This window comes from Helianthus annuus, chromosome 4 (assembly GCF_002127325.2).
Source record: "Helianthus annuus cultivar XRQ/B chromosome 4, HanXRQr2.0-SUNRISE, whole genome shotgun sequence".
NCBI lineage: Eukaryota > Viridiplantae > Streptophyta > Magnoliopsida > Asterales > Asteraceae > Helianthus > Helianthus annuus.
Genome location: NC_035436.2, coordinates 200,707,458 through 200,730,957, shown reverse-complemented (window position 1 = coordinate 200,730,957; position 23,500 = coordinate 200,707,458). Strand labels below are relative to the sequence as shown.

At 39.1% G+C, this 23,500-nt stretch overlaps 3 protein-coding genes across 8 annotated transcripts; 1 reads left to right on the top strand and 2 right to left on the bottom strand.

The window, feature by feature from the left end:
• Positions 1 to 1,473: 1,473 nt before the first annotated feature.
• On the bottom strand, positions 1,474 to 4,123 carry LOC110937906. 4 transcript variants are annotated; one of them, XM_035988788.1, is made up of 7 exons: positions 3,902 to 4,123; positions 3,598 to 3,798; positions 3,420 to 3,480; positions 2,643 to 2,849; positions 2,313 to 2,387; positions 1,975 to 2,225; positions 1,474 to 1,892 (listed from the first exon to the last, which is right to left on the bottom strand). In XM_035988788.1, the coding sequence occupies exons 1-7, from the start codon at positions 4,069 to 4,071 to the stop codon at positions 1,556 to 1,558; spliced, it is 1,302 nt and encodes a 433-aa protein (XP_035844681.1). In that variant the 5' UTR covers positions 4,072 to 4,123; the 3' UTR covers positions 1,474 to 1,555. The 4 variants fall into 4 exon arrangements, with proteins under 4 accessions (XP_035844681.1, XP_022036059.1, XP_022036061.1 ...); XM_022180367.2 differs by having other exon boundaries at positions 3,598 to 3,795; XM_022180369.2 differs by lacking the exon at positions 3,598 to 3,798 and having other exon boundaries at positions 3,902 to 4,121.
• A 2,658-nt stretch (positions 4,124 to 6,781) lies between these two features.
• Positions 6,782 to 15,864, bottom strand: LOC110937904 (lysine-specific demethylase JMJ25). 3 transcript variants are annotated; one of them, XM_022180364.2, is made up of 14 exons: positions 15,767 to 15,864; positions 13,727 to 14,297; positions 13,106 to 13,248; positions 12,932 to 13,031; positions 12,721 to 12,853; positions 11,343 to 11,397; positions 10,624 to 11,257; positions 9,799 to 10,128; positions 8,754 to 9,089; positions 8,593 to 8,665; positions 8,417 to 8,502; positions 8,192 to 8,311; positions 8,010 to 8,080; positions 6,782 to 7,012 (listed from the first exon to the last, which is right to left on the bottom strand). In XM_022180364.2, the coding sequence occupies exons 2-14, from the start codon at positions 14,234 to 14,236 to the stop codon at positions 6,916 to 6,918; spliced, it is 2,688 nt and encodes an 895-aa protein (XP_022036056.1). In that variant the 5' UTR covers positions 14,237 to 14,297; positions 15,767 to 15,864; the 3' UTR covers positions 6,782 to 6,915. The 3 variants fall into 3 exon arrangements, with proteins under 3 accessions (XP_022036056.1, XP_035844678.1, XP_022036057.1); XM_035988785.1 differs by having other exon boundaries at positions 15,065 to 15,856; XM_022180365.2 differs by having other exon boundaries at positions 15,705 to 15,856.
• A 6,700-nt stretch (positions 15,865 to 22,564) lies between these two features.
• On the top strand, positions 22,565 to 23,260 carry LOC118491622. The gene has a single exon (XM_035989529.1). It carries the CDS (start codon positions 22,565 to 22,567, stop codon positions 23,258 to 23,260), a length of 696 nt encoding a protein of 231 aa, XP_035845422.1.
• The last annotated feature ends 240 nt before the right edge of the window (positions 23,261 to 23,500 follow it).

The following is a 23,500-nucleotide window of genomic DNA, read 5'->3' as shown; positions in this document are numbered from 1 at the left end:
CTATCGCATAGTACAGATACTAATTATTGAGCTAAATTCAAAACCAAACATCGTACCGTATATGTTTGGTTGGCATTGGTATGGTACCGATTATTGGTACAAATCCATTATTCCAACTAAATATGCTATTAGTCTGTCCCGCGTCAGCCTCATACCTTGGTTTAAAAAAGTGCGCCTTAAGCGCGCTTAAGTGCAAAGCGCATCTAGACGCAAACCCCATCGCCTCGTGTGACATAAGGCGCACGATGTACAAGAAGCGCAGCTGAGGCGCGCTTTTTAGGGGTGAAAATCGACCTAAGGCGTAGCTGAGGCGCACGTTTTTTGTACATGGGGTGTTTCTATGCTTCTGAGTGTTATACAACAGGCTTTTTATGCTGTACATTTATGTTTTTTTCATTTTAAAACATATATAAAGCTTAATTATACCTAAATCATAGGTATTAGATGCTAAACACTTATGTGATATATAAAATAAATTATATAATCGCTTTGCGTACGAAAAGCTCACCGCTTTCGCGCTTCGCTTTTTTAAAAATCGGTTTTAGACCTCATCGCTTTTGTGTGCTTCCCGCTTGTTTAAACCAAGCCTCATACAATACCACCTAAGTAAATCATACATCTTTCTGTTGAAATTTTAAATATGTGTTAAGGTGGAATTCTATCTAAGTGTTGATAACTTCGGTGTTCCATCCTTCAAATCATTCAAGACTCACTTTGTGGAATGCATTTGCAAACCGTGAGTATATACCCATTTTTACTCTTTAAAACACTATTTGGGTTGCAACATGTATCCATACAAAATACACAATCACACATACAATCAATCATATACAATCAATCACTCAATCTTTAAATATGTTATTTGTTATATTACTTGTTTATACATACTAGGACACTCGTATGCATGTTATCTATTATTATTCATTAACTTTGCAATCCTCCCTCAACATGTATAGCGTTATAGGGGTAGCATTGGCGAATTGCAGCGAATTTACAACCACGGCCAGTGGCTCGACGTGTAAACGCACAGGGGTGCAAATTGCAGTTAAATCAATTAGAGATATGTGAACACATCCTAGAGCTACTCCAATTTGAACAACATAACTAACATAATGAGCAAGAACACTCATGCACATATGGGCCTCGGTCATGGCTTTTGAGTTGTTTATGTAAAATGAAATTGTAGTATAGAGGGTAGACATAAAGTTCATAACTAACCATGTATGGGAAAAACACAAGCATAAGATTGGTAACTGAACACGTCATTGTTAGCCAAATCTCATCAATGGGCCTGGGCCTAGACCTTGTCCACGGGTAACAATGTGATACATTTATCGGTTTGCCCGGCTAAGTTAACATTGCATGATTGATAAGTAAACCAGACTCTTAATTGCTTCTTTGCTCTAAACAAGACTCAAAAGAGCAAAATTCTTAACAATTAGTAACGAGTCACATAAACTTTAGCATCAAATATTCAAATAAAACATCTTAAGTTAAGTTGTAGTTTTTCATTAGTAGCATAAACACGTCCCTTGGAAATATCAAGACTTGGAAACTAGAGGTTGTATGATCCCACATTCATCAAGCAGACATCATCCTCAGAAGCGGCCTCTAAACGATGGTAATCAATACCAAAGCAGGAACATACTTTACAGTAGAACAACACCTCCTGCCGGGTCATTTTCCAAACTGTAGGCGTCTTCCGTGAGTGAATAATACACAAAACAGTAATCATCTCATGTCGCGAGAGACCGGTCTCCTCATCATACTCCAACATCGGGTCCCACCCTCCCAAAGAGGAGATAGAAATAGGGGTGTAACCAGCCATATTGTATATAGGATCGCGCGTGAGGTCATAGCAGGCAACAACATCACTGGCATCATCCCGATTGCTGGAAAAGGAAAAAAAATGTGCATAAAAACTTAAAATGACAAAAGGGAAGATTTTTTAGAAGAAAAAAAGAAAAGCCATACTATTCCCAGCGACGAGGCAGATGACAGTAGAAGTATTTACAAAAAAAGTGAATTTTCTTCTCAACCAACGCCAATTTTGTCACGTCGTTAGGGTTGTTGCGGCTCCTCATGATATCATCTGCTTCCTTAACCAGCAGAAACAAATGATAAGGAATACGATCAGGTTCACGCCACGGAGGATAAGAACCAAATTTAAATGGCCACCGAACGCCCCGCCTGACTTCAATGCGATCAACCCACTCACCCCCTCTCTAAACAATCAGAGCAGATAATAAATTAGAATTCGTTAGCTTGTTTTTTTTGCCTCAATAAATGGTGAGTACTGAGAGAAATCATACCCTTATGGTAATGGGAAAGTCCTCGTCGAACTGTTTCCTCACCTGTGAGGGTGGAGGAGACTCCATGAGCTCTGCCTAAACGCAGCAAAGAATAAATTACAAGCAAATCATCGGATGGGTGAAGAAAGACGAGGCGTTACAACGCAGGGGGCTAGCTAGCTATAGAATGAATCACCACCAAATGTTTGGAAAACAAAATCCCTTCTTGTGTTATCATATCACAAAACCAAATGGGCTAAAAATAATAGGTTTATTATTATTATTATTATTATTATTATTATTATGTGATTATAATTTTTGATATACAACAAACAAACAAACAAAGAGTACCTGTTCCATCAATGATGAGTAGCTAAAAGGTGGTCTGTCGAGAGGGCAGGAAGCCATTTTAAAGAAAAAAGCAGTGACATAGCAATCCCAATTGTCGTATTCCTTAGCAGTAGGCAACCTCTGTGATCTTAGAAGAGATTGAGGTTCATAAGTATTCTCGCATGTAAGATGAAAAGCATCATCCATGGAACAAAGCAGCCCAGACTTCTAAACAAACAATTAGAACAAATGAATTATTATCAAGCCTCCCTCCCTCCCTCTACAACAATAATTCTAAGTAAAGCAGTAATTAAAATTTAGTGAACGATAATGATCATGTGATTATCAAAGGCTCTCACTATTTGCACACCAAGGCAGGCTATCTGCACAATTAGGGTTTACATACGCTGCGTATTGGTCAATACGCAGCGTATAGGGTTACCTAAATACGCTGCGTGTTGACCAATACGCAGCGTATATAAGTGGTAGGTACACGACCAGACAGTCAAACCTAGTACCATGTCAAATCAGCCTATCATAGGGTGCATATTGATCAATACGCAGCGTATTGACAGACTGATTTGACCCTGATACGATGTTGTCCAGGGCACGTGAATAAAGTAATACGGTGAGTAGAGACCAATACGCTGCGTATTGACATGTCAGATGAAAGTCCATATATCCCTCCATTCATATCTGTTACCCATCACCCGACAATTCAATATACTGTGCTTTCCTTTTCATATGGTGATGAGAAATTATGAATTACGAACGAACATATCATGAAACAGTACTTACATGCTGCTCAGATGATCTCCGCTTAGATGCTGAAGAAGATGCTGCTGCCTTGTTTGGACTACTGATGGCCGGATCAACAAACAAAAAACAAATTAGCAAATCACAAATTCACAAAGACGCCTATAATGAAATATATATATATATATATATATGTGTGTGTGTGTGTGTGTGTAAGTACCTTCTCCTCCTCCTCTTATTATTCTTGCTGTCGCTACTATCCATGATACGCCTCCTCCTCCTCCGCTTAGATGCTGATGCTGCTGAAGAAGAAGAAGAAGATCTAGATGCCGAAGAAAAAGAAGAAGAAGAAGAAGAAGAAGAAGAAGAAGAAGAAGAAGAAGAAGAAGAAGAAGATGCCGAAGAAGAAGATGCTGGACTGCTGATGGCCGGATCAACAAACAAAAAACAAAGTAATTAGCAAATCAGGAATTGACAAAGACGCGTATAATGAAATATATGTATGTGTGTGTGTGTGTAAGTACCTTCTCCTCCTCCTCTTCTTCTTCTTCTCGCTACTATCCATGATATGCCTCCTCCTCTTCTTGTTCTGGCTAGTATCCATGGTGATGAAGAAACCTTTAGCGCTCGTAAGAAGATGAAACCCTAGTCGCTCGGTCGCTCGTAAGAAGATGAACAAACAAACCATAAGCATGCACCGTGCTCTTCTTCTTAATTCGATATCTGGGCCGCACTTTGTTTCTTTTTTCGGCCCAATTCTCTTTTTGGATCAACAACTCGATAATAATAATAATAACTAGTATTAGACTATTAAGCCCACGCGTTGCAGTGGTTGTTATAAAATTGTGTTAAGTAGCAGTAATACTATATGATTGTCAACGACCACCAACACCGGAAAAACTCGTAAAAACAAAATACATAAAGACGAGAATAAATTATGCCGAGTGAAAAGCAAACGTAAAATTTTTGAATCACGCACGTTCGTTGCTGAGAAAAATTAAACCGAAACGTAAAATAGAAAAAAATAACTAAGTCCATCCAAGACCTGTGTGTTTGACGAACTTGTCAAACGCAGAAAAATAGATGTGACGCGATAGGCCAGTCAAACGGGAAAAAATATACGAAAAAATGTTGAACCCCAGACGCAAGTTGCGGTGCGTTAACTCACAAAATTTAGAACGAAACGAAAAATTTGGGAAAGATGAAAAGTATGGTGGAATAAAATTGAAAATAAAAAAGAGTTGGGATTAAACTGCAAAAAGATGAAAACTTTGTGTTAAAAGTAAAAAAAAAAAAAAAAGACAAATGGTCTAAATTGCAAAATTGAAGTTATTTATTAATTTTAGATATAGATAAGGATAAAAATAAGTATCATCTATATTTTGATTATTAATTAATATTAATATTAAAAGAAATTTATTAAACAAATATAAATAAAATTTATGAGGTTCAAGAAGAAAATGGCATGTGGTATTATTTGGAGCCTTTTATTATAAGTTAGATTAGATAATAAAGTCACTATTTAAACATTAATTTTTATAAATCCCGAAGAGTGTATTTTGAGGTTGATGGTCGGCTAATTGCTTCATCTTTTACCACGTTGGAGACTCACTTTCTATATAATATAAAAAAGAAAATAGAGAAGACAATAAAAACATTACTACATTGGAATCTCTACAATAGAGAAAAAATTACGTATAGCTGCCAAGAAAACGTGCAAATATTACACAAATATATAATAGCGGTGAATTACTTTTATATCATTGATGTCTCACGTCAGTAAACTATATTTTTTTACGAGTAACTTTGTGATCTTAAAACAATACAAAAAGGTTACCCAATTATAACATAAACAATACAACATAAAAAATCTTTTCCCTTTATTCCTAATCATCACTAAGACCATCGTATCTAGCGTTTTATTGGACATGATCGTAATGATTGGGTTACCACGACCAACGGATCCAGTCACATATACCAACCTTTTATAAGCCCAAAACTAATTTCCAAACACACCTTACTTTTTTTTTTTGAACGACTAACTGCTTTCTACGTGTAAACCCACCCTTTCGGAGCTATGTCCAACGACCGACTACTCGACCACCGCTAGAAAGCGTAGCACACCCCTGATGCGCAGAAACCCCGTGGAATAGATAAAACTGTGCCCCCTCAGACTCGAACCCGGGTAAAACCCCGGGCCAAGCCTTCACCGAGATGGGAACAACCACTGCGCTGCAGTGGAAGATTTGTACAGATCTAAACTCTAAAGCCCACATGACCCATGAGCCCAATTGCACATGTAGTTCCGAGCCAATGTAATAAGAGGCCCCAAAAGCCCAGCCTTTTGTGTTTCCATCCCATTCAATGTGTGGATTCTAGTGCCTGATTGACAGCCCAATAACGATAAGAATTATTATTATTATTATTATTATTATTATTATTATTATTATTATTATTATTATTATTATTATTATTATTATTATTATTATTATTATTATTATTATTATTGAACGTATAAAAAAACTAAAGGTGTGGGAATAGTTGTTTTCAATAATTGGCCGAATTGGGCGGTTGTGGCAGATATTGGCCCACTTTTTACTTTTGTTTTTTTTCGTATAATGTATAATAGTTATTTATAGGTGATGCCAAATTACAATTTTATCCTACAGTTTAAAATAAAATTATGGTTTTGCCCTCAGCTAGAGTCCTGCCAAATTATGATTTGGTTCTCAGTTTAAAATTACGATTTTGCCCCCAGCTAAAAATTACGATTTTGCCCGCAGCTAAAATATTACGATTTTGCCCCCATTTCAAATTAAAAAAAATGGTTTTGCCCTCAGTTCAAAATATTATTTTACCTCCATTTTAAAATTACGATTTTACCTCCGTTAAAAATTGCAATCTTGCCATCGTTTTTTTTTTCTTTGGCAAAACCATGGTAATATTTTGTTTTACTTTGTTGATTTAATTTTGTTTTTATTCACGCCAAACAGCTGCCTAGCACTCGCTAATTGGTCCTGACAAATTATTATTTTGCCCCCAACTCTAAATTACACGCTTGTCATCGTTTTAGTTAATTTTTTTATCATCTCTATGGTACTGTTTTTCTTTAATTGGTTAACTTAATGTATCTTTTTTGATATCGTGTTATAGATATCATGTATAACTAACCGACATAAAGGCGTACATGTTATTAACCTAAGAAATACTCTAGCTGCCTAACACTGGCTCATTAGTCCTGAAAAATTACAGTTTTGCCCTGAGCCCAAACTTACGGTCTTATCATTGTTTTTTTTTCATAGCAAAATTATAGTAGTCTTTTTTTAATTGATTGATAATTATTCGGCCATTACCCCACAACGCGGGCGGGGCATCTACTAGTTAAACTGATAAACCAGTCTGGATGTAGTGAAGCTCCTAAATGCTATTAGACTATAGTTAAATCTTTTTCGTCACATAAATGCAAGTCTTGCCGTAAAACATGTCGACGTAGGGTTTGTAATTATATATTTAGATTACATTGACAGAAACTGCATGTTTAAGCACACGCCACCTGCCGTTTACTCATCTTCTCGAGATTCAGTGAAACCAATTTCGTTAGGTTTGGATCTTCGAAAGCGAGCTCTGCACCAAACCTGCAACAGAACATCTCCATTTATCAATTACAAAGCCAAGACAAGAAAAACAACTATTTCGCCGATTCCTTAGATTCAGTAGTTCCTTATCGTGGGTCCCATTATAATATGTAAACAAAGTCAAGATGGGTTCCACCAAACGAAAAGAAATCAATGATAACGGCGAAAACATATGTTGGTTACAGAAGTGAAAGCATAGTGTTGAGCTTCTTGGATAACCCTTTAGCTAGAATATCATTCTTTTTTATGAAAAGGACGCATTAATTAACTGTAAAGCTAAAGCACTCATTTCTGATTAAATATTAAACAAAATGTGCTGTTAAAGCATGAAAGACCACTAAAAGTATAACCTTAAAAAACGGAGCATCATAAGCATAAGAGTAAATTACGTTTTTGGCCCCTGTGGTTATATCACTTTTACTATATTAGCCCAAAATAAGAATTTTTAACATATCTGCCCCCATGGTCTCTATAACTAACCATTTTGGCCCCTAAGTCTAACCATTTTGGCCCCCATGGTCTCTATAACTAACCATTTTGGCCCCCATGATCTCTAGACTTAGGGGTCAAAATGGTTAGTTATAGAGACCATGGGGGCAGATATGTTAAAAATTCTTAGAGTAAACTTCCGTTTTGCTCCCTGTGGTTTGGTCACATTAACGGTTTTGCTCCAAACCTTTAAAAATAGCCATTTTACTCCCTGATGTTTCGGAATTTTTGCCAGTTTGCTCCCCGCCTCTAACTCCATCCAAATTGTTTGTTTTTCCATTTTGCTCCCCGCAGGGAGCAAACTGACAACAAAACCAAAACATCAGGGAGTAAAATGGCTATTTTTAAAGGTTTGGAGCAAAATCGTTAAAGTGACCAAACCACAGGGAGCAAAACAGAAGTTTACTCAAATTCTTATTTTGGGCTAGTATAGTAAAAGTGATATAACCACAGGGGCCAAAAAGGTAATTTACTCTAAGCATAATAAAAAAGATTCCGAATGTCTTACTTTGGATCCAACACCAATTTTTTAACTTCCTTGATAGATGAACTTGCTGCATACAATGAGATTTTTCCAGCCTACAAACATTTAAAAGAAAGGGCTATAATAATTAATGCAAGTCCGTAAACGTAAAGTAAGTGAAAGAAGAGAAAGAAAGCGCAGGGGCATTATTGGAAAGAAAGTTTAACCTCTAACGTTTGAAGCTTTGCATCATGGTCATTAGGAAGCTCACGGATTTCTCCAGCTAATCTTACAGCCTCTGGTAAACTTTCGGGGAAAAGAAAATCGAGGCCTAATTGAACCGTTGACTGTAGAAGATGAAAAAAAAAGTTACGAAATACAAAAAAAAAAAAAGTGATGTGGAAAGTGGACCCATAATTTTTATTTAGTCGTTTAAATTGCATTGAACTCACCTGAAGGTTCCTCACTTGAAAAGGACATCCAGTGGGGATAAATACCGCAACTCCTAAATGCTGTTCAATTGACCATGGCTCTATACCTGATCATGAATAACAATTCAACAATTAAATATCAACATTTTAAATCCAATACGAATATAAAATGAGCGTCTCTTGATAGTAAAACTTACCAAATTCTTCTTTTAGCTTCCTTTTATGGTGACTGTTCAAGAATATCATTCCTTCATGAAGAGGTTGCGGTACCTACGATACAGAAAAAAAACGTTTAAACATGAACAAATCTTGCATTTAAAAACATCATATTAATACAAAGATGTGATATTAAACTTACAGAATCAATTATGATGTCATCAGGGAAACCAAATTCATTCCAATGAAGTCGCATATACTCAACCAGCTTCAGAACGTCTTCACGGCGAAAAATGTCCCAAATTGCTCCTGGTTGGCTCTTTGTAAACGTCCCCTCGCTAATTTTGTTTAAATCTTCACATTTAAGAGCTTTCTCGTTACCGGTATCACTAATTCCTAGGGTTTCAGTGGTATCAACTTCCATTAAATCTATATTTATTTCCTCGTCGTTTTTTGCATCGTGTTCTGCAATTGGTGATTTTGGTGCATTTGTTCGTAACTTGCTCTTTACTTCACATGTATGCACTAGCAGGTATACCTATTTTCATGCCACATAAATTAATCATGAACCTTGATTGAAAAATATACCCATAATCTACAAGGAAATGAAAATATAAAATAATTCTTTTTCAAAAAAAAAAAAAAAAACATGAGTAAAATGCCATTTTCGTCCCTGAGGTTTGGCCAGTTTTGCGACTTTCGTCCAAAGGTTTGTTTTTCCACATCTAGATCTACAAAATTTGAAATCTTGCCATTTTCATCTGGCTCGTCAACTTTATCCATTTTTCTCCGTTAAGGTAGGGGTATTTTCGTCTTTTTGTTAACTTAAGGGTATTTTCATCTTTTTTGAATACTTATACATTATGCTAAATGCTTGTACACAAAGTGAAAAAGACCAAATTGCCCTTTAAGTTAACAAAAAAGAAGAAAATACCCATACCTTAACGGAGAAAAATGGATGGAGTTAACGAGCCGGATGAAAATGGCAAGATTTCAAACCTTTTGGATCTAGATGCGGAAAAACAAACCCTCGGACGAAAGTCGCAAAACTGGCCAATCCTTAGAGACGAAAACGGCATTTTACTCAAAAAAATCATCATCTATTGTTCCAAATCACCCGATTAAAATTAATAATAAATTTGCTTCCTCAATTCTTAAAACAAACCATAAAGCTCCGGGTGCAGCAAAACCTAAATAAGTGCAAAGAAAACAGACCCCAGTTTAATACCAAAGATAAGTAAACTCACCACATCACGCATATTGAAACGAAGCATGTTGACCGAGTCACCTTGACCAAGTTCGTCAGACGTTCCATAAGAAATCAATATCTTCGGCCCGACATCGTTCTGCAGGGAGTAATGAGGTAACTTTGCAGCAAGATTTAGTAGGCCCCACTTGGAATGAATATATTCGAGCAAAGGTAGTTTACTAATAAACTCCGGTCTCTGGTATAATAAAAATTCTTCAGACGCGCTCGGAGAAGGCCAGTTTTTCAAAACTAACATACGTTGCTGATTATTTTCCCGTATGATGCCCTCAGAGTATCCTCTGATAAATTCTCCAAGTTCGATATCTATCTGGTATAAAAATATAGGCAAAACAGATATATGTTAAAACACTAAATAACAGAATATAATTTGATTAAAATTTTTAGAGTAAAATGCCATTTTCGTCCCTGAGGTTTGGCCAGTTTTGCAACTTTCGTTCAAAGGTTTGTTTTTTCGCATCTGGATCCAAAAGGTTTGAAATCTTGCCATTTTCATCTGGCTCGTTAACTCCATCCATTTTTCTCCATTAAGTCAGGGGTATTTTCGTACATAAAGTGAAAAAGACCAAATTGCCCTTTAAGTGAATACTTGCCATTTTCATCCGGCTCGTTAACTCCATCCATTTTTTCTCCCCTGACTTAATGGAGAAAAATGGATGGAGTTAACGAGCCGGATGAAATGGCAAGAATTCAAACCTTTTGGATCCAAATGCGGAAAAACAAACCTTTGGACAAAAGTTGCAAAGTGGCAAAACCTCGGGGACAAAAATGACATTTTCCTCTAATGAAAAAGTTTAAAACCTACCTCAGACCGGTCAAAGCAATCTACGGCCTTCACAATTCTATTATCTTCCTTTGTTCTTTCCTCAGTTGTCTCTTGAATTCCTTTCCACATCATCATAGGATCCCAACCTAACATTGATGACTCATCGCAAACCCCCTTAATTATAACCGGTTCACCTTTACGCCAATGTTTTCTAAATTCACCGATCCCTTCGCTTTTTATATCTTCACAAGATGGACCATACAACAAATTGCTTAAACCACCTATATTTTTAGGGCTGATGTCATACATTTTACACCCACTAACCATTTCATCGACGTTTTTCACAAGTTTTGCCACCCAATTCATTTTAAAAATACGTTTTAGCACCAACGGTGAGTTACCACAACCACCGTGTTGTTTCGGAGGACATGGAACACTGCCATCAGCGTTGGCTTTCCAATCACGAAGCTTATCGGATAATCTTATTCGTTGTTTTAACGGGTTTTCTTGATTTTCGATAATATTTATATCTTCATCTTGAATTCTGCTAGCATCTGGTTCACCGCCGTCTTTTGAGGCTTTTCTTACGTCTTGGCAGCATCTAAGGCATATATCATATGAGCATTTCGCACAGTGTCGGTGATAATCAATAATCGGAATTCTGCAGAAGTCACTGCAGCCACAACACTTATAAAGATATTAAAACGCGGTTTAACGTTATTTATTATGGTATTATGAGCATATAATAGTGACATTACCAGCACATTTGCTCATCTGCATTTAGTTTCGTCCTTGGAAGATCTATTCTGTTTCCTGAATCAGATATAAACCAAACAGAAGATTATGTCAGATGACTTGGCAGATGTGGTTTTAATCTTTACATGTATCTAGGCCTGTAACTGAACCAAACGAACACGGTTCAATTAACTTTAACCGAACAAGAACACGAAGATATAATCGAACACATTTTTTGTTCATGTTCGTATATTAAGAAAATGAGCATGTTCATGTTCGTTTATGTCTGTCGCGAGCCTATAGCGCCTGGCGGTAGCCTATGCGCAAAAATGGGGTTTTTTTCGTAAAAACGGTGTTCAGGCGCAAAAAGGCGCGCACCTAGGCGTAAAAAACGAGGCGCATAAGTTTAAATGTTGTTAACACAGCACTAATGACCATTAAAAACGAATCTGAGTGAGTGCAAAAACTGTCTCACGCGGGCCCGGGTTTTCGGAGTTGCATTCGTGTCCGCAGGATGTGCGGGCACGCACGAGTTCAACCAAATTCCAGTTCAGAAACTCATTTTTTGTTCCCACACCAATGTGGGACAAAGTATTTACCACCTTTTGAGACTTTCATTCACACACCCAAAACTTCCAACATGATCTTAAATGGCATATATAATATTTTTTTATTTTATATGTGGAATTTATTTATTTTCAAAGCATAACTATTTTTTATATTTTTTTTCTCTATGTGCGCTTTTCTTAAAAAAAACCCACGCTTTTTTTGTGCCTTGCGCCTAGGCTCCGGGCAAGGCCGATGCGCCTCGTCTGCGCCTTGCGTCTTTGACAACATAGGTCCGTCCGTTTGAAACTTAAACGAACAGTTTACGAACGTAAACGAACATAAATGAACATAAACAAACAAACTTGTAACGGACATAATTTAACAAACAATAAACAACACAATTGCTCATAATTCAACAACTATAAATGAACGCAAATAAACATAAGGACTAAACATAAACGAACATCAAGCAAATTTTTTATATGAATTAATGATTAATTACGATAAATTCTATTGAAAAACTCATTTTTGTTACTAGAAAGTTCAATTACCAATTAGTTATATTTATAAAAGTAATTAGAAAGTTTCTTTAATGTTCAAGATTTATATAAATATAACTACTTATGTATTTAAAATGAAACAGACATAAACGAACAAACATAAATGAAGGAGCATATATGAACGAACATAAACAGACGTTCACGAACATAAATGAACGAACAAAGCTGTGTTCATATTCGTTCATTACTTTATGAACAAAAAAATGTGTTCGTGTTCATTCGTTTTCCGCCGAACAAGTTCACGACCGGTTCATGAGCGTTCGGTTCGGTTACAGACCTACATGTATCTTACCTCGAAGCTTTCTTTCAAGTTCTAATTCGAAGCACTGGTTAAAGTGGATCTGTTTGACCACAGGAAGCACAGAAGACAAAAGACAAAATAGATGCTCTAGTTTATCTTGCACAGGTATTTCCCGTATTTTTCCCTGCAATACGAGAAAGATTTTAGCCTCAGATGAGCACACAGTAGAAATAATTACGTATACTGTAAACAAATTATTTACCTTTATCATATTATCGCCACGTAAACACATCTTGCAGTTACAGCAACCTCGACATGCAGGGCAAATTCTATGGATTTCTTCAGCGGGAATGTCAGGATACCTGCAGAACAGCGGAAAGAGTTTAGTAAATTGTGGATCAAAAAGACGATGTATTACTAATGCAGTCAATCTTACCATGTGGAAATGCATTTATCACAATATCCTCTCCTATCACATTTAGCGCACCAAACAATATTCTGTGCGTCATCTCGTCGGCACTGATGACAAATTTGTCCACCTGTATCTTCAGATGATTCTGAACTCCCATCAGAAGTTTCCTGTAAACGATCCGAACGAAATAGTATTCAAATACATAATCCTTATATTAGTTTGTATATCGAGTAGAATGCTATTTTCGTCCCTGAGGTTTGGCTAGTTTTGCGACTCTGGTCCAAAGGTTTGTTTTTCCACATCTGGATCCAAAAGGTTTGAAATCTTGCCATTTTCATCTGGCTCGTTAACTCCATCCATTTTTCTCCATTAAGTCAGGGGTATTTCCATCCTTTTTGTTAACTTAAAGGGCAATTCGGTCTACCCCTGAAAAAGACTGATTTGCCCTTTAAGTTAACAAAAAAGACGAAAATACCCCTGACTTAATGGAGAAAAATGGATGGAGTTAACGAGCCTGATGAAAATGGCAAGATTTCGAACTTTTAGGATCGAGATACGGAAAAACAAACCTTTGGGCGAAAGTCGCAAAACTGGCGAAACCTCAGGGATGAAAATGACATTTTACTCTTGTATATTCAAACTTACAGTCATAGCACTAGCATTATGCATCTTCTCAGATCTGCTCTTTGATGAATCAGCAACAGACGATGGTGTCTGGTAAGCCTTTGGTGTCTCTTCAGATTCATCCATATCTCTTTGTAGATCGTCATTCGATTTTGAAGAAATGTGAACAGATAAAGTCTTAAATGAAGGTGTTTCAGGTGAATAACTTATTAGCTTCTTCGACGACTTATCTTTCTGTTTATCTGACGTTCGGTAATCCACGAGAGGTGAATCCATATCATCACTTTTACTCTCTAAATAACTGTCACTTTCACCTGCAGGTTTCCTTTTTGCTTTCTTGAGACTGGCCCTCATTGCAGAATTTGCAGCTCGTTTCTTTGCTTGAATGTAGTGTTTTTCACATACGGTTTTGTCCGGCATGGACATCGCATGGCATCTCCACTGTTTACCGTCTGATCTCTTGCAACGTAAATCATCAGGAATTCCAGTATTATCCTCAGCAGTTCCAGAGTTCGACCGTGCAGGGTCCATTATGATTATCAAATATAACTAAAAAGAAATATCTCGTACTAAACCATGTGACTAGATCAATCTGTATAAAAACATGTAGAATTTAATAACAGTTAAATGCAAGTTGACCCACTTTCTGTAGAGGTTTATGGTAGTAGATTACAAAGCTGCCCCACAGCAAACAAGAAACCTTAAGGTAAAACCAAAACTTAAATCGTCAATGACAGAAGTTAATAAGGAACTAAATAACCATTCTATCAAGTCACCTTCAAAAATTTACGAACATAAACTAACATCAGTGTAACAAATAACAAGAATTGCTTACATGCATGATGCATGAAAAATGGAAGAAGTAGGTTTAAAAAAGCGCGAAGCGCTCCGAAGCGTTTTGGTTCCAAAAGCTTTAAGCGAAGCTTCAAGCGCGAAGCAAGAGCTTCACATATACGAAGCGCTCAAAATAAAATATATATATATATATAATATTGTACACATCAATATGACCTATTCTACTTGTAACAAACACAAAAACATGATTAAAAAACACACTTAACACATAAAAAACATAGTTAAAACATAAATTAAAGTCGAAACACACTTAGGGTAAAGAAACAGGCCTCATTTAACCCTATTTAAAGACTGTTGGGCTTAAAAAATGGCCCAAATGAGACCTGATTGGGCTGAAGCGTCGCTTCAAACCATCATCGCTTCGCGCTTAAAGCTCGCTTCACAGCGCTTCACGTAATGTAACGCTTCAGACCAAAAGCTTAAAGCTCGCTTTAAGCGCGCTTTTTTAAACACAGGGTGAAGAACATCGGAAAATCAAACAACAAACGAATAAAGGCAACGTACCCTGAACGCGGAGCACAACAAACATTCACATAATTACGTATTCCTGGTCATCGACAAGTGAGCCTTTTGACTGGATAAACTTACAAGTAAAACTTTTAGTAAAATTACAGAAAACTAGTGAAAGAAAAGGATCAACAACACTTGTTTGTTGATTAGAGTAGTGTAGGACTAAGTTATTTTGGTTTTTAAAAGCGTGTAGCGATCCGGTGCGGTTTGATCCCAAAAGCCAATAACTTTCAAACACCAAAATATAAGATATTTTCATCATCTCTAGTCTAATTTGTTCAAAGACTCAAGCAGATTTGAAAAAAAAAATGCATATTATTCAAAGTAAGCAAAACACTCACTAACTTTTTTTTTTTACAATCACTAACTTAATCAATCAAATACCTTAAAAGAGTTATCAACTAACAGAGGCATCTTAACTCAACACATTCAGATACAATCAAATCAAGAGAACTTAATTTCCTGTATATAAATATAAAAAGAAACCCTAGATTACCAATTTACTCGATTCCGCTCATTCCGAAACACAAAACGAAACAATTCAGAGACGATTTATAATAACAAAATCAAATTCAGCACATGAAAGCAATAAGAAGACTTAAAAATCAAGTAGCGAAAAGAATTAGGAACATACAGTTAATTGCATTATTATGCGAAAATTGAAACGAGAACAAGGGTGAAAGATGTTGAGATTACCAATGGTGAGATTGCGTACTTGCGTCGATCGAGATTTAAAGTTGAAGATTAGCGAATTTATGAGGAAATTTGGGTGATATTTTGGGTGGGTGTGCGAGTGATGTACTGAAAAGTACATATGTTTATAGTGTATATTTTGGTCAGTTTTCAGTCGTTTTGAGTCTGTTTTAGGTTAGAACTATGATACTGCTGACGTTAAGCTTTGATTTCAGGTCCCGTAGCTTAAAGTGTTGAAAAACGAGTAAAAACGAGCAGTTCGGAAGAGAAACGGGATTCGTACGCGCGTCGGAGAAGCTGGAATTCGGAAAAGAATTAAAAAATCAAGAAATTGAGTTTAGAGGCGCCGCGTGACGCCTAGCCACCCTCGCGCCACGCGAGGGTCCCTGTTTGACTGATTTTGACTTCTGGTTTAGGGTTTGACTTAAATTACCAAAAAACTTAACTGAAAAACCCTAATTGCGAATCAAGAAACCCTAGGACGAATTTCAGAGGAGATTTTGAGCTTTTCGGAGTATTTTGGCTAACGGGAATCATCCGGTTGAAGCTTGGATCGTGAGAGTGAAGATCTTTCGGGTTTTATCTCCCGGTGTTCCTTATTTTCGCGTTTTCAATACTTATTGATGAATTCTTGTTTTGAACTTGTTTTGTTTGATTTGAACAACATGTTTCTTGGCTAAACTTAGATACTACCTAGATTTGATGAAGGTTTAATTTATGTTTGGATCTTTTAACGGTTTTTATTGTTTGATTATGGATTGACTTTGAAAGTAAAGTGTTCTAGATTTTCTGATTTGGTGCGTGTGCGTATTTACTTTTGATTGTGGATTGTTTGCTGTTTCACATAGATTTTAGTGACGGTCTTTATCACATAATAGATCTGTGTTGATTATTTGCATCCTTGCGGGTTCGGGTGATCTTTGGGTAAATCGGCCGATAGCCTTAGAAACAGTAATTAAAATACAATTAGAAGTAAATATTCTGCTTAACTTGTCGCTGAGAGGCTCGGTTAGTTATTAGGTCGCGGTGCAGTATATAGCTAATTTAGATTTTGAGAGAAGTCGAAGTTAGTTCCCTAATTGCAGATGTGTCTAGTAAACCAAGTCAGAACCTAGAATTGCCTTAGATTATCGCGCTGAGAGGTAGATAGTCATATTAGGGCACTTTTAGAATCGTTAGAGGACTGAGAGGAAATCTAACAGTCGGTAATCATAACAGCCTTGTAGGGTTTCCTAGGTTTCTTCCTGAGAAGGGTCGGGAAGTCTTAGCATTGAAATACCTTAAGGTTTAGTATTTAACGATCCCGGCTCCATACAACAATAAAACCGTTAGAAGTCCATTCGTAGTTAAACTGGATTCAAGTCTAGGTAGCCCTTAATCTCATCTGAAACAAAACCTTAGTTTTCGTTCGTGTTTTAGTTAATTTCAATTTAATCATAATTTTAGGATTTTAGTAAACCCCCCCCCCCCAAACACAATATTTGTTTAGTCGTGTCAGTGTCTAGTCTAAGTTTAGTCGTTAACGTAATTCATAGAGTCCTTGTGGGTTCGACATCCAGACTTACTTTTCTGTGCTAGAGTCGACCGGTACACTTGCCGGTGAGTAGTTTAGTCAGGTTAAAGAGTCTAGATTTTTATTACTTGAGTCTTAATTTAGGGTAATTTAGTTTATTTAGTTGAACTACTTTTTCCACATCAAGTTTTTGGCGCCGTTGCCGGGGACTCTTGGCAATTGCGTTAACTGCTTTGTTTGGATTTCAACTGATATCGTTACGTGCTTTTTGTGTGTTTGTGAGTCGTAGGAGTCCAAGTACTTTTAGTGTCTTTTTCGTATTTCTTTGAGTCTTTTATTGGAGTTGACTTACTTGTTTTATTCTTGGTTTTGCAGTTCATGCCCCACACGCGTTCGCAGGGACCAGTGAAGCCACCAATTGACAAGTCTTCCGTCTCCACACCAATCCCTCAGGTTCGAAAACCCCCAACTTCATCTTCAGCCCTTTCTGACTCTACACTTCCATCTAAACTACCGAACTTCGACTTTACCCCTAAGTCATCACCCCACAATTCCCCACCACCCTCCCGTCACCCTAGTCCACCACCAGTTCACCAAATGGCCGAAAACCAAACTGTCCACCAGCGTTCCACCGCGGGTTTTACCGCAAACTCACCCATCACCCTCCCTGAAATCACCAATGATAAGTCTTGGCAAATTCCTTCATACATCATGACTGCCATTAACAACTCTTGTCAGTTTCACGGTCGTGATGATGAAGACGCGCCAGCACATATCAACCGTCTCACCCGTCTGTGTAGCACCTTCGGTATCGAAGGTGTGAATCTTGATGCCCGCTATCTCCAAGTCTTCCCCTTTTCGCTTGCTGGTCGCGCAGCCACCTGGCTTGATTCGCAGCCGGCAGGTACTTACACCACTTGGGCTGGACTTAGAGATGCCTTCCTTGCTAAGTATTTCCCACCTGCGAAGGCCTCCCGCCTTCGAGATCAGATCCATTCCTTCAGAATGGAGCCTGACGAACCTTATCACTTAGCATGGGAGAGGTTTCAAACATTGCTCTCGCGTTGTTCCCAACATGGACTGTCGGATTGGGCCTTAGTAGAAAAATTTTATAATGGTCTTACCCCTGAGTGCAAGGCCCGATTCGACACATCCGCAGGAGGCCACCTAATGGGAAAGAAAACTGTGGCTGACTGCAACGACCTCTTTGAGAGCTTCGCTCATGCTTATATAGATCATAGTGCTACCGGCAGGAATTCCAATCCTGTGATTACCTCCTCATCCTCTCGAGGAGTGAATCAAGTCGTTTCAGACTCAAAGGTAATATCTCAGCTTGACTATATCACCAAAGAGTTGCTAGAAATTAAGAAGAAGGTAGATAGATGCGAGGTTTGTAGAGGGGGACATGACACCATAGATTGCCCAACCATCACCCTAGAGCAGGTCGAGTATTTAGCAGGTCAAAATAGGGGTCCAACTAACCCGTTCAACAATAGTAACTCTAATTGGCGTGCTAATAATTATCGCTCCTCAGGTAACCCCCCTGGTTTTCCGTCAGGTCAATACCAAAGTAGGGGGCCAGGTTTTTATTCTAGTGGGGGGTCGGGTCAAACAGGTCAATTTGCTAGTTCAGGTTCAGGGGGGCAGTTTAGAGGTGAGGGGTCAAACCAAGAGGTTCAACCTAAGAGTGAGGGGTCAGGTGGTAGTTTGTCTAGGATAGAGGACCTTCTTTCCCAATTATTGGTTAAGGATCAGGCTACCCAACGTACCTTAGAGGGCCATGCTACGCTCCTAAAGAATAATCATTCAAGCTTCTTAGACCTTCAAAGACAAGTTGGGGATATTGCACGCCAGTTGCAAGAACGACCTCCCGGTCAATTTTCGGGCAACACAAGGCCCAACCCATCTGGCTGTTTGAAGGCAATTTCGACCCGTAGTGGTAGGACCTTAGGAGAGGTAGTGAGACCCGAGAGTGTTGAGATAGAAGATGAGGACCCCGTAGATGAGGAGATTGAAATGGAGGCGCCCGGTAAAGTGCAACCTAGGTTAATCCCAGAAAGTACCGCACACACCGGGGGGCCTTCGAGTGAGAAGAGTGTAGGAAAGAAACCCGTTCAGGTTGTTCCTTCACCCAATGTTGATACTTCCCGTGCTCCGTTTCCTTCCCGCCTTAAAAATCAAACTTATTCCAAAGAGTACGGAAAATTTTTAGAGATCTTTAAGCAGCTTAGGATCAACCTTCCTTTTATAGAAGCTCTTCAATCAATGCCGAAATATGCAAAATTCCTAAAAGACCTTCTAAAACGCAAGGATAGGTTAGGAGAGGTTTCTAACATCCCCCTTAGTGGAGGATGTTCCGCCGTAGTGTTGAACAAGGTTCCGGAAAAATTGACGGATCCGGGCCTTTTTACCATCCCGTGCTTGTTTGGGAGTGATACCGAGTGTAGGGCCCTAGCCGACCTAGGAGCGAGTATAAACCTAATGCCATATTCTTTGTATGAGAGGTTAGGTCTAGGAGAGTTGTCACCTACACGCATGTCTTTGTCGTTAGCCGATAGGTCCGTTAAGTATCCACGAGGCATTATTGAAAACCTTCTAGTCAAAGTGGATAAGTTCGTCTTCCCCGTAGACTTTGTCGTTCTTGATATGGAAGCCGACGAAAAGGTTCCCATCATTCTAGGACGCCCATTCTTGTGTACCGCCAAGGCCATCATCGATGTCTTCGACGGGAAAATCACACTTCAAGTCGGCGAGGAGAGGGTGACTTTCGAGATAGCACGCTCCATGGAACACCCTAGTGGTTCCGACGATCTTAGTAGTCCTTGTCACTCGGTCTATTTCATAGAGTCTTTCTTATCTTGTGTTGACCATTGCTTTGACTATATTAGTGGAGCCGACATAGTCGAGAGTAGGCTAGAGGAGGTAGTTGAGAAGGTAGAGGAGATTGTTAGTGAGAGTAAAGAGGTAGACGAGGACGAGTGGGTTCCCGAAGTGCTAGAATTGAGTGAAATTAAGAGTGAGAGTAAAGTACTCCTATAGAGAAACCCGCCCCTTTAGAACTCAAGTTCCTCCCATCCCACTTAGAGTATGCTTTCTTAGGTGAGGGTTCCGAGAATCCCGTCATTATTTCATCTAAGTTAGAGGAGGGAGAGAAGGGTAGGTTGTTAGAGGTGTTGAGAGTGAATAGGGAAGCTATTGCATGGCGCCTTTCGGATATCAAGGGCATAAGCCCCGCCTATTGCACCCACCGAATACTCATGGAAGATGACTATAAGCCGGTGGTGCAACCTCAAAGGCGCCTTAATCCGAACATGCAAGAGGTTGTTAAGAAAGAGGTTCTCAAGTTGTTAGATGCCGGGGTAATTTACCCCATTTCCGATTCACCATGGGTTAGCCCGACCCAAGTCGTCCCAAAAAAGGGTGGGATGACAGTGATCATGAATGAAAAGAACGAGTTAATCCCTTCCCGTACCGTTACCGGTTGGCGTGTATGCATAGATTATCGAAAGTTAAACGACGCCACCCGGAAAGACCACTTCCCCTTACCATTCATTGACCAAATGTTGGAGCGTCTAGCGGGTCAACAATTCTATTGTTTTCTCGATGGATTTTCGGGTTATTTTCAGATCCCCATCGCCCCGGAGGATCAAGATAAAACGACATTCACATGCCCTTACGGCACTTATGCGTATCGCCGCATGCCTTTCGGGTTATGCAACGCTCCGGCAACTTTCCAAAGGTGCATGGTAGCCATATTCCAAGACATGCTTGAGACTTCCATGGAGGTTTTCATGGATGACTTCTCGGTTTATGGCACCACTTTCGACCAATGTCTTTCTAATCTTGATAGGATGCTTAAGAGGTGCATAGAGACAAATCTTATGTTGAATTGGGAGAAGTGTCACTTTATGGTGACGGAGGGGATAGTGTTAGGACACAAGGTGTCGAGAGAAGGCATAGAGGTGGATAGGGCCAAGATAGATACAATAAGTAGATTGCCTCCACCTACTAGTGTTAAGTCCGTTAGGAGCTTTTTGGGTCATGCGGGCTTTTATAGGCGTTTTATAAAGGATTTTTCCAAAATCACACGCCCGATGACTAGGCTTTTAGAGAAGGATGTACCTTTTGTCTTCGACGAGGAGTGCATCAAGGCGTTCGACTTCTTGAAAGAAAAACTTGTTAGTGCCCCGATACTTGTTTCGCCCAATTGGAGTTTACCTTTCGAGCTCATGTGTGACGCAAGCGATTATGCTGTAGGTGCGGTCCTAGGTCAAAGAGTCGATAAACACTTTCATCTGATCTACTACGCGAGCAAAACTCTAAACGATGCTCAAGAGAACTATACCACGACGGAAAAGGAACTCTTAGCCGTAGTGTTTGCGTTTGACAAGTTTCGCTCATATCTCGTGCTTTCTAAAACCACCGTGTTCACCGACCATTCCGCTTTGCGATTTCTGTTTCAAAAGAAAGACGCAAAGTCGCGTCTTATTAGATGGATTCTTTTGCTCTCCGAGTTCGATATAGAAATTAAGGATAAAAAGGGAGCAGAAAACGTGGCCGCCGACCACTTGTCACGATTAGAGGATCCAAAGAGAGAGGAGGTTCGTGAGGATTCCATAGGAGATACCTTTCCCCACGAAACCATAGATTTTGTTAGTGCCGAGGTAGAGGGTTTGCCATGGTTTTCGGATTTGGCAAACTATTTGGCAACCGGAGATCTTGTGAGGGGTATGTCCTACCAACAAAAGAAAAAGCTTCTTAGGGAGGCTAGGAAGTATATTTGGGACGACCCTTACCTATTTAGGATAGGTGGAGATAGAGTGCTTAGGAGATGCGTTTCAAAGGAGGATGGTTTAGACATCCTTAGACATGTGCACGAGGGTTTAACGGGGGGCCATCACGGAGCGAATGTGACGGCACAAAAGGTTTTCGATAGTGGGTTTTATTGGCCAACGGTAGTTAAGGATGCCGTAGAGTTTGTTAGGACTTGTGACCGTTGCCAACGTACCGGCAACATCTCATCCAAGGATGAAATGCCTCAAAATCCCATCCAAGTCTTAGAAATTTTTGACGTATGGGGCATTGACTTCATGGGACCTTTCCCATCCTCTAGTGGGAATAGGTACATCCTCGTGGCCATTGACTACGTTTCGAAGTGGGTCGAAGCTCAACCTTTGCCCACCAATGATGCCCGAGTGGTGGTGAGATTCCTTAAGAAGTTGTTTACGCGTTTCGGAGTCCCTAAAGCTATCATAAGTGACCGTGGCACGCATTTTTGCAATTCCGCCATGGAAAAGGCACTTGCACGCTACGGTGTCACTCATCGTCTTTCTACCGCGTACCACCCGCAAACTAGTGGCCAAGTAGAGAATGCTAACCGAGGGGTGAAGAGAATCTTAGAGAAAACGGTAGGAAAAAGTAGAAAGGATTGGTCGGAAAAGCTCGACGACGCTTTGTGGGCATTCCGTACCGCCTATAAGACACCGTTAGGCACAACACCCTTTATGATCGTGTATGGCAAAGCTTGCCATCTTCCGGTAGAATTAGAGCATAGGGCGTTGTGGGCATTAAAAACCGTAAACCTTGACCTTACCGAAGCCGCAAGGAGGAGATTCTTCCAGATTCATGAGTTGGAAGCATTGAGGGAGGCCGCTTATGAAAGATCATGGAGTATCAAGGAGAAAACTAAGGCATTGCATGATAGGCGGTTGAGAGGTTTGAAAGATTTTAAGGTAGGTGATAAAGTACTTTTGTTCAACTCACGGTTGAAATTGATAGCAGGAAAATTGAAATCGAGGTGGAGTGGCCCGTATGTGGTGAAAGAAGTGTTTCCATACGGCACAGTTGAGCTATACGATGAGGTCGACAAAGGTGTGTGGAAGGTAAACGGCCATAGACTGAAACATTACTTGGGAGGTCCTATTGATACTACTGAAGAGGAAGAAATTCCTCTAGAGGACCCACCTACCTTTGCCGAACAGTGAGCGCGAAAAGCTTCGCGTGTAGAGTATGTACCGTTTGTAAATTTCTTTATTTTTCGTGTTTTTCATCGTTTTTGTAGTTTTTCGGTCTGTGTTTTGTGTCGTTGAGAATTTTGCAGGTTTCATCATCGCTACGGAATGGAGAATGCACGAGAAAAGAGATCCCAGGTAAGTGTTTTAAACACTTAGGAAAAATTTTGAGGTTTTTGGTTGGGTTGGGAAAGAGTTGAAAATTTTTCTAAG

Bases quoted from the DNA above. Each gene is read 5' to 3' on its own strand.
- LOC110937904 (XM_022180364.2), bottom strand. From the start codon at position 14,236: ATGGACCCTGCACGGTCGAACTCTGGAACTGCTGAGGATAATACTGGA. The intron at 11,398-12,720 runs GTAAGATACATG...TATCTGATTCAG, and splicing joins ACTTGAAAGAAAGCTTCGAG to GAAACAGAATAGATCTTCCA. The intron at 9,090-9,798 runs GTGAGTTTACTT...GCATGAAAATAG, and splicing joins GTTTCAATATGCGTGATGTG to GTATACCTGCTAGTGCATAC.
- LOC110937906 (XM_035988788.1), bottom strand. From the start codon at position 4,071: ATGCTTATGGTTTGTTTGTTCATCTTCTTACGAGCGACCGAGCGACTA. The intron at 2,388-2,642 runs GTACTCTTTGTT...TGCTGCGTTTAG, and splicing joins ACTCATCATTGATGGAACAG to GCAGAGCTCATGGAGTCTCC. The intron at 2,226-2,312 runs GTATGATTTCTC...CTGATTGTTTAG, and splicing joins ACTTTCCCATTACCATAAGG to AGAGGGGGTGAGTGGGTTGA.
- LOC118491622 (XM_035989529.1), top strand. From the start codon at position 22,565: ATGGAAAAGGCACTTGCACGCTACGGTGTCACTCATCGTCTTTCTACC.